The 10,583-nt window shown below is 45.7% G+C and overlaps 1 protein-coding gene across 2 annotated transcripts in view; it reads left to right on the top strand.

The window, feature by feature from the left end:
* CCT3 (chaperonin containing TCP1 subunit 3) overlaps positions 1 to 10,583 on the top strand; it is a 26,474-nt gene that overhangs the window by 4,749 nt on the left and 11,142 nt on the right. Inside the window, exons 5-6 of one of the 2 annotated variants that reach the window (XM_017852459.1) lie at positions 5,693 to 5,809; positions 9,495 to 9,681. In XM_017852459.1, coding sequence (XP_017707948.1) covers positions 5,700 to 5,809; positions 9,495 to 9,681 — 297 coding nt within the window. In that variant the 5' untranslated portion in view covers positions 5,693 to 5,699. Of the gene's footprint in view, positions 1 to 5,688; positions 5,810 to 9,494; positions 9,682 to 10,583 lie in introns of both variants that reach the window. The other variant, XM_017852460.1, reaches the window with a different exon arrangement.

Here is a 10,583-nt window from a genome sequence, read left to right as displayed (position 1 = left end):
GTCTCGCTCTTTCGCCCAGGCTGGAGTGCAGTGGCGCGATCTCGGCTCACTGCAAGCTCCGCCTCCCGGGTTCACGCCATTCTCCTGCCTCAGCCTCCTGAGTAGCTGGGACTACAGGCGCCCGCCACCGCGCCCGGCTAATTTTTTTTTTTTTGTATTTTTAGTAGAGACGGGGTTTCACCATGGTCTCGATCTCCTGACCTTGTGATCCGCCCGCCTCGGCCTCCCAAAGTGCTGGGATTACAGGCGTGAGCCTCCGCGCCCGGCCTTACAGTTGATTTATTAGCATTGAACTCATAGCCCATAGCAATATAACTCGTGCCTGGACAAAGCTCACCTAACATGTATTTTCTCTGTAAGGCACATCACAGCCTTCTCGCACATAGAAGCATTAGATAGCAGTTAAGCACTACACTTGTGAGCCATTATAAATACCGAAATCATCAAGAAAAATGTGAAAAACATAACCTTAAATATACTGCATAAAGGACACTTTTTTTACAGTGTGAGAGCTAAAGGCCTTGTTTGACCTCACCTAGGAATGTCGTTGGGTGACTCAGATTTTTTGCCATCCTGTGAATTTCCATGAATGACTATGAAAGTGTCATGAATATTGATTTGGGGGTTGCAAATAATAAGAAATGAAATCTTTAGGATAATGACCCTGGGCTATGTATGTTTAAAGACTGATCTTTCTACTTCTTATAGGATCATAAAGAATTATTTTTCAAATCTTGGCCTATTGCCTTTATTGTGTAAATATCAAGATGATAGTAAAATTTTTATGCTAGAAACACTGGTTTTAAAAAATCTGATTGCAACCAAGTGTGGTGGCTGACGCCTGTAATCCCAGCCCTTTGGGAGGCCAAGGTGGGCGGATCACGAGGTCAGGAGTTTGAGACCAGCCTGGGCAACATGGAGAGACCGCATTGCTATAAAAAAATTTAAAAATCAGCTGGATGTGGTGGCACACACCCGTAGTCCCAGCTGTTGGGGATACTGAGGTCGGTGAGGCAGGAGGTTGAGGCTGCAGTGAGCTGTGTTCGTGCCACTGCACTGCAACCTGAGCAGCAAAGCAAGACCATGTCTCTTTTTTTCTTTTTCCTTTTTTTTTTTTTTTTTTGAGACAGAGTCTTGCTCTGTCACCCCGGCTGCAGTGCATTGGCACAATCTCAGTTCACTGCAGCCTCCGCCTCCCAGGTTCAAGTGATTCTCCTGCCTCAGCTTCCCTAGTAGCTGGGAATACAGGCATGTGCCACCACACCTGGCTCATTTCTGTATTTTTAGTAGAGACAGGGTTTCACCATGCTGGCCGAACTGATCTCAGACTCCTGAGCTCAGGTGATCTGCCAACCTTGGCCTCCCAAAGTACTGGGATTACAGGTGTGCTCCACTGCGCCCAGCCAAGGGATGCTACTTTATAGTGTTGGCCCACATACCTAAAAATAAAGTTCTTAATCAAAATTATTATTTATTTTTCGTAGAGATGGGGTCTCATGTTGCCCAGGCTTGCCTCAAACTCCTGGGCTCAAGCGATCTCCTGCCTCAGCCTCCGAAGTGTTTTTTTTTTGAGATGGAATCTTGCTCTGTCACTCAGGCTGGAGTGTAGTTATGCAATCTCAACTCACTGCAGCCTCTGATCCTGGGTTCAAGTGATTCTCCTGCCTCAGCCTCCCGAGTAGATGGGATTACAGATGCCCACCACCGTGCCCAGCTAATTTTTGTATTTTTAGTAGTGACGGGGTTTCACCATGTTGGCCAGCTGGTCTTGAACTCCTGACCTCATGATCTACCTGCCTCAGCCTCCCAAATTGCTGGGATTACAGGCTGTGAGCCACCATGTCTGGCTAAGCCTAGCTGATTTTTCAAATTGAATTTACTTATTTATTTATTTATTTTTGAGACAGAGTCACCTAGGCTGGAGTGCAGTGGCACAGTCTTGGCTCACTGCAGCCTCCACCTCCAGGGTTCAAGTGATTCTCCTGCCTCAGCCTTTCTGTTAGCTGGGATTACAGGTGCCCACCACCGTGCCAGGCTAATTTTTGTATTTTTAGTAGAGACAGGGTTTCACCATGTTAGCCAGGCTGGTCTCAAACTCCTGACTTCAGGTGATCCTCCTGCCTCAGCCTCCCAAAGTGCTGGGATTACAGGCGTGAGCCACCATGCCCAGCCTCTCAGCCATCTTTTAAAATGCAATAATATGCTGCTTAATGATGGGTATATGGGCCGGGCGCGGTGGCTCACATCTGTAATCCCAGCACTATTGGAGGCCAAGGCAGGCGGATCACAAGGTCTGGAGTTCGAGACCATCCTGGCCAACATGGTGAAACACCGTCTTTACTAAAAATAGAAAAAATAAGCTGGGTGTAGTGGTGCGCGCCTGTAGTCCCAGCTACTCGGGAGGCCAAGTCAGGAGTATCACTTGAACCTGGGAGGCGGAGGTTGCAGTGAGCCCAGATCCCACCACTGCACTCCAGCCTGGCGACAGAGCGAGATTCTGTCTCAAAAAAAAAAAAAAAAAAAAGATGGGGATACGTTCTGAGACAAATGTGTTATTAGACAGTCTCATTACTATGCAGACTTCATGGAGTGCACTTTACAAACCTGGGTGGTACAGCCTACTATATACTTAGGCTGTATGGTATAGCCTATTGCTTCTAGGCCACAAAGCTGTATAACATATTACTGTACTGAATATAGTTATAATACGGTGGTATTTGTATAATAGGCATAGCGGAACATAGAAAAGGTACAGTAAAAATGTGATATTATAATCTTATGGGACCACTGTCATATATGTGGTCCATTGTTGGCCAAAATATTAAGTGGTACATGAATGTATTTTTTTATTATTTTTCTTTCAGTATACATGATTGACACTTAGGAATTGAAACAAAATATATTGAATTCAAACACTGGAGCACATACTAATGAATAACATATTATGTACATTTCTTTTTTTTTTTTTTTTTTTTTTTTTTTTGAGACGGAGTCTCGCTGTGTTGCCCGGGCTGGAGTGCAGTGGCCGGATCTCGGCTCACTGCAAGCTGCACCTCCCGGGTTTACGCCATTCTCCTGCCTCAGCCTCCCGAGTAGCTGGGACTACAGGCGCCCGCCACCTCGCCCAGCTAGGTTTTGCATTTTTTAGTAGAGACGGGGTTTCACTGTGTTAGCCAGGATGGTCTCGATCTCCTGACCTCGTGATCCGCCCGTCTTGGCCTCCCAAAGTGCTGGGATTACAGGCTTGAGCCACCGCGCCCGGCTATTATGTACATTTCTAAAAGCTTATTTTACCTGCCAATAAGCAGGTAGTACAAGCAATTTGTGCGAAAGGCTTTTGACAAAAAGAATATTTACAATACTCTCTTTACACTTTTTCTAGAAACAGGCTTTTTTGTGTGTGCGTTTATATCTGTGTATGTGTTATTTTGTGTGTGTCTATTAGAAAGTAAAGATAAATTTATTCATTTTGAGACAGAGTCTTACTCTGTCACCCAGGCTGGGGTGCCTGGGCACAGCCTCCACTCACTGCAACCTCTGCCTCCCAGATTCAAGCAATTCTTATGCCTCAACCTCCCAACTAGCTGGGATTACAGACACCCGCCAACACACCTGGCTAATTTTTGTATTTTTGGTAGAGACAGTTTCACCATGTTGTCCAGGCTGGTGTCAAAACTCCTGGCCTCAAGCAATATGCCTGCCTCGGCTTCCCAAAGTCTGGGATTACAAGGCATGGGGTAAAGACAAATTTTAAAAGAAGGAGATGTTTTACCAATAATCCCTCATCTAGGAGGTAAATTGTATACATTTTCTTTTTTTTTTTTTTTGAGATGGAGTCTCACTTTGTCACCTAGGCTGGAGTGCAATGTCATGATCTTGGCTCCCTGCAGCCTCCACCTCCCTGGTTCAAGCGATTCTCCTGCCTCAGCCTCCCAAGTAGCTGGGAATACAGGCACGTGCTATCATGCCTGGCTAATTTTTGTATTTTTAGTAGAGACAGGGTTTCACCATGTTGGCCAGGCTGGTCACGAACTCCTGACCTCAGGTAATCCATCTGCCTTGGCCTCCCAAAGTGCTAGGATTACAGATGTCAGCCACCACACCCAACCTTAATTGTGCACATTTTTAAATTTTAACTTTTTATTTTTTTGAAACAGAATCTTGCTCTATTGCCCAGGCTGGAGTGAAGTAGTGTGATCACGGCTCACTGCAGCCTTGACCTTCTGGGATCAGTGAGCCCAGCTTCCCAAGTAGCTACAGGCACATGCCACCATACCTGGCTAATTGAATTTTTTTTGTAGAGACAGGGTTTTGCTATGTTGCTCAGGCTGGTCTAAAAACTTCAGGGCTCAGGTGATCCACTCACCCTAGCCTCCCAAAGTGCTGGGATTACAGGTGTGAGCCACTGCATCCAGCCCTGAATATTCTTTCAAATGTAAGTTTTTGTGTGTTTTGTTGGTTTTTGTTGTTTTTTTTTTTTTTGAGGTGGAGTCTCGCTGTGTCGCCCAGGCTGGAGTGCAGTGGCCGGATCTTGGCTCACTGCAAACTCCGCCTCCTGGGTTCACGCCATTCTCCTGCCTCAGCCTCCTGAGTAGCCAGGACTACAGGCGCCCGCCACTTCGTCCGGCTAGTTTTTTGTATTTTTTGGTAGAGACGGGGGTTTCACCGTGTTAGCCAGGATGGTCTCGATCTCCTGACCTCGTGATCCACCCGTCTCGGCCTCCCAAAGTGCTGTGATTACAGGCTTGAGCCACCGCACCCGGCCTTGTTTTGTTTTTAGTTCCAGCAGTTTAACTAGATCCTAAGGTATTAAGGTACTAATAAACAAGTCAGTTTTTCTTTTGTGCATTTTTCTTTATTTTATTGCCTTTAGGGAAATTTTTTTTTAGAAAGATCAAGAGTAGGCCAGGTATGGTAGCTCACGCCTGTAATCCCAGCACTTTGGGAGACCGAGGTGGACAGATCACCTGGTTCAAGACCAGCCTGGCCAACCAACATAGTAAAACCCATCTCTACTAAAAGTACAAAAGTTAGCTGGGTGTGGTGGTGCATGCCTGTAATCCCAGCTACTTGGGAGGCTAAGGCGGGAAAATCGCTTGAACCTGGGAGGCAGAGGTTGCAGTGTGCAGAGACTGTGCCACCGCACTCTGGCCAGGGTGACAGAGCGAGACTCCTCAAAAAAAAACCAAAAAGATCAAGAGAGTAAGTAAGCCCTGAAATCATTCTTTCATCATTTTATTTATTGAGATAGGGTCTCACTCTGTCACCCAGTGCAGTGGTGCAGTCAAGGCTCATTGCACTCTCATCCTCCCAAGCTCAAGTGGTTCTCTTAACCTCAGCCTCCTGAGTAGCTGGGACCTCAGGCTTGTACCACCACACTAAGCTAAATTTTAATTTTTTTTGTAAAGACAGGGTCTCACTATGTTGCCGAGGCTGATCTTGAATTTTTGGGATTACAGGTATAAGCCACCATGCCCAGCCTGATCTTTTAAAAAATGGACAGCAAGGATGTTTTCTGTATGAATTGCCCTGTCTTATACAAAGTGTAAAATTTGGAATAGTATGAATGGCCAAATGTCATATCTTTTGGGAGAGTCTGATTTAGGAGAGTATTTTTTGGAAGAATAATGAAGTTACTTGCCTTGATATCCAGATACTTTTAAATATTACTGTGGTGCTTTTATCTTTTCAGCGGGGAAATGCTATCTGTAGCTGAGCACTTCCTGGAGCAGCAGATGCACCCAACAGTGGTGATCAGTGCTTACCGCAAGGCATTGGATGATATGATCAGCACCCTAAAGAAAATCAGGTATCTTGGGGGCAAGAAATAGGTAGTATCAAATATGAGAGGCCTGGCCAGACTTGGTGGCTCATGCCTGTCATTCCAGCACTTTGGGAGGCCTAGGTGGGCGGATCATGAGATCAGGAGGTTGAAACCTTCCTGGCCAACATGGTGAAACCTTGTCTGTATTAAAAATACAAAAAATTAGTTGGGCATGGTGGCGCATGTCTGTAGTCCCAGCTACTTAGGAGGCTGAGGCAGGAGAATCTCCTGAACTCAGGAGTCAGAGGTTGCAGTGAGCCGAGAGAGCCCCATTGTACTCCAGCCTGGTGACAGAGCAAGACTTTGTCTCAAAAAAAAAAAAAATTAGCCGGGTATGGGTGGCGCACACCTATGATCCCAGCTACTTGGGAGGATGAGGCAGGAAAATTGCTTGAATCCAGGAGGCAGAGGTTGCAGTGAGCCAAGATCTCTCCATTGCACTCCAGCCTAGGCAATAAGAGTGAAACTCCGTCTCAGAAGAAAAAAAAAAAGCATATATTACCTCTAGCTTCAGGGAATTTTAGTTAAGGTTTAACATCGTGCGGAGTCAGGTAGAGCAGGTCTTGAATAAACGTTTTTGTTTAAAAAGTAAAACTTGGCAGGGCCCAGTGGCTCATGCCTGTAATCCCAGCACTTTGGCCGAGGTGGGCGGATCACGAGGTCAGGAGTTAGAGACCAACCTGGCCAACATGGTGAAACTTCGTCTCTACTAAAAGTAGAGAAAATTAGCTGGACGTAGTGGCAGGCGCCTGTAATCCCAGCTACTCTGGAGGCTGAGGCAGGAGAGTCGCTTGGACCCAGGAGGTTGCAGTGAGCTGAGATTGTGCCACTGTACTCCAGCCCAGGCGACAGAGTGAGACTGTCTCAAGAAAATAAAAAGTAAGACCTGGACTGGGCGCGGTGGCTCACGCCTGTAATCCTAGCACTTTGGGAGACCAAGGTGGGTGGATCACCTGAGGTAAGGATTTCAAGACCAGCCTGGCCAACATGGTGAAACCTCATTTCTACTAAAAATGCAAAAAATAGCCAGGCGTGGTTGCATGCGCCTGTAATCCCAGCTACTCAGGAGGCTGAAGCAGGAGAATCACTTGAACCCGGGAGGCGGAGGTTGTGGTGAGCCAAGATCGCGCCATTGCACTCCAGCCTAGGCAAACAGCAAAACTCTTGTCTCAAAAAAAAAATAAAAATCTATAATGTATTCTTTTTTCCATGCCTGACTGGAAATAGTTTGGTTTTTTTTTCTTTTCTTTATTTAAATGTTCTACTCATATGGTTGAGTCACTAGATGCATAAGTGTTTAGTAGTTTGGTGAGGTTTATATTATACTGTCTGCTCTTTTTTTTTTTTTTTTTTTTCCTAAGATGGAGTTTTTGCTCTTGTTACCTAGTCTGGAGTGCAATGGCGCGATCTTGGCTCACCGCAACCTCTGCCTCCCCGGGTTCAAGCGATTCTCCTGTCTCAGCCTCTTAAGTAGCTGGGATTACAGGCATGCGCCTCCACGTCCAGCTAATTTTGTATTTTTAGTAGAGACGGGGTTTCTCCATGCTGGTCAGGCTGGTCTCGAACTCCCGACCTCAGGTGATCCACCTGTCTTGACCTCCCAAAGTGCTGGGATTACAGATGTGAGCCACCGTGCCCAGCCATATACTGCCTGCTCTTAAACAAGTTGTACAGTAATATCTGTATGGCACACTTGAGGAATGAAGTGTTTAATTATTTTTATGCAATAAGCTCTGTGAGAATGTAGAGGTACCTAAAGATTTTATTGTGTGGAGCTGCACCCTTAGAAAGCTTTTTTTGTTTTGTTTTGTTTTGAGATGGAGTTTCACTCTTATTTCCCAGGCCGGAATGCAGTGGCTGGATCTCGGCTCACCTCAACCTCTGCCCTCTGGCTTCAAGCAATTTTCCTGCCTCAGCCTCCTGAGTAGCTGGGATTATAGGCATGTGCCACTAGGCCTGGCTAATGTAATTTTAGTAGAGATGGGGTTTTTTTCCAAGTTGGTCAGGCTGGTCTCAAACTCCTGACCTCAGGTGATCCTCCCACTGCCTGCCTTGGCCTCCCAAAGTGCTGGGATTACAGGCATGAGCCACCGTGCCTGGCCCGAAATATATATATATTTTTAATCAAGTAATAGCTGCCTACCTAGAACACTTTAGTCTTATGTAAAAACATTTTTTGGGGGGGAGTGGGGAGTCTTGCTCTGTTGCCCAGGCTGGAGTACAGTGGCACAATGTTGGCTCATTGCAACCTCTGCCTCCTGGGTTCAAGCAGTTCTCCTGTCTCAGCCTCCCAAGTAGCTGGGACTACAGGCGCATACCACCATACGTAGCTAATTTTGGTATTTTTAGTAGAGATGGGGTTTCACCATATTGGTCAGTCTGGTCTCAACTCCTGACCTCAGTTGATCCACCCACCTCGGCATCCCCAAAAATTTATTTTTTAGAGATATGGTCTCACTCTGTTGCCTAAGCTGGAGTGCAGTGGTGCAATCACAGCTTACTGCAGCCTCCAGCTCCTGGACTCAAGCAGTCCTGCCCCAGCCTCCCAAGTAGCTAAGACTACAGATGTGTCCACCACGCCCTGCTAATTTTTTTTATTTTTCATAGAGATGAGGTTTACTATTTTGCCCAGGTTGGTTTTGAACTCCTGGCCTCAAGCTATCCTCAATCTTCCAAAGTGTTGGGATTATAGGTGTGAAGCATGGCACCCAGCCCCCTTTATCTTAGATACTACTTTTGGAGTCATTGCTTCTTCCCAAAAGTCCATAATTCAACCATTTAATAATTGGTATATTATGTGCCTTTAACTGTTAAAAGAGGGATTTGGTTTATTTTGGGGTTTTTTTTTTTTTTGAGACGGAATCTCTGTCGCCCAGGCTGTAGTGCAGTGACACGATCTCCGGTCACTGTAACCTCTGCCTCCAGAGTAACTGGGACAACAGGCACAGGCCACCACTCCTGGCTAATTTTTGTATTTTTAATAGAGCTGGGGTTTCACCATATTGGCCAGACTGGTCTCGAATTCCTGACCTCAAGTGATCTGCCTGCCTTGGCTTCCCAGAGTGCTGCGATTACAAAGTGTGAGCCACCGTGCACGGCCAAAAAAGAGATTTTAGCATTATGTGAAAGTATTTTGTGAGGAGAGACTGAAATTAATATAAAAATGGAAAATACATAAAATGTGTTTACAGTAACATAAAAACACAAAGATGACCAGTTGGTGGTCATCTTTGACCACTGTGGCACACCATGAGTTAAAAATAAAATTTGCTGTTCAAAATGAATGATTGATGAAACTCTTAAAGTTGGCTAGTTACAGGATGGAGTTTCATAGAAAAAAAAGTGTCTTGATCTGAGTTGTAAAAGTTGAAAAGTTTACTTGGTTGAAGCAGAAGATAAGGAACAAATTATTTTACTATAATCTTTGTATGTAAGTGTAAAGGGTTGCTCAGGGAATTAAGGCACCTTCTACAGATGAGTTGTAATCTTGCTGAAAGGTAGAGGAATGGACAAAGGTTACCTCCTGATGTCCTTTTTGTTTCCTCCAAAGGAACAAGTCCTCGTGCTCTGCCTCTTGGTCCATTATTATAGTCACTAAGGTATAGATGAGGCACATCTCTACATATCTAAGATGCCTTCTTCACATATTGTCTGGTTTTCTTTTCTCTAGTATCCCAGTCGACATCAATGACAGTGATATGATGCTGAACATCATCAACAGCTCCATTACTACCAAAGCCATCAGTCGGTGGTCATCTTTGGCTTGCAACATTGCCCTGGATGCTGTCAAGACGGTCCAGTTTGAGGAGAATGGTCGGAAAGAGATTGACATAAAAAAATACGCAAAAGTGGAAAAGGTAAACTTTCGCAGTGTATACATTGGGTCAAATTATATCTTAGCATGAGTCATCTCACTTGTGAGGAAATAGTTTGTTTTTAGTGTTGTTTTGTTTTATTTTTGAGACAGAGTCTCACCCTCTTGCCCAGGCTGGAGTACAGTGGCACAGTCATAGCCCACTGCAGCCTCAAACTCCTGGCCTCAAGCAAATCCACTGATTTTCTAGGACTACAGGCACATGCCACTGTGCCCAGCTATTTTTTTTTTCTTTTTGTAGAGATGAGGGTCTCACGTTGCCCAGGCTGGTCTTGAACTCCTGGCCTCAGGTGATCCTCCCACTTTAGGCTCCCAAAGTGCTGGGATTACAGGCATAAGCCATCGCACCCTACTTGAATGAAATAGTTTTAAATCAGAGCAAGGTATGTTTGTTTGTTTGATATGGAGTCTTGCTCTGTCGCCCAGAGGCTAGAGTGCAATGGCGCAATCTCAGCTCACTGTAGCCTCCACCTCCCGGGTTCAAGTGATTCTCCTGCCTCAGCCTTTAAAATAGCTGGGATTACAGATGCCCACCACAACACCCGGCTAATTTCTTTCTGTATTTTAAGCAGAGACAGGGTTTCACCGTGTTAGCCAGGATGGTCTTGAACTCCTGACCTGAGGTGATCCACCCACGTTGGCCTCTCAAAGTGCTGGTATTACAGGGTGAGCCACTGCACCTGGCCAGAACAAGGTACCTTTAATTAGAACTGGGAAGAATTGGCCGGGCGCGGTGGCTCACACCTGTAATCCCAGCACTTTGGGAGACTGAGGTGGGTGGATCACGGGGTTAGGAGATCGAGACCATCCTGGCTAACACAGTGAAACCCCGTCTCTACTAAAAAATACAAAAAACTAGCCGGGCGAGGTGGCGGGCGCCTGTAG

Source organism: Rhinopithecus bieti, unplaced genomic scaffold (genome assembly GCF_001698545.2).
Source record: "Rhinopithecus bieti isolate Rb0 unplaced genomic scaffold, ASM169854v2 scaffold_33937, whole genome shotgun sequence".
In the NCBI taxonomy this organism is placed as follows: domain Eukaryota; kingdom Metazoa; phylum Chordata; class Mammalia; order Primates; family Cercopithecidae; genus Rhinopithecus; species Rhinopithecus bieti.
Note: the sequence above shows the minus strand (reverse complement) of the source record. Positions and strands in the feature narration are given on the sequence as shown.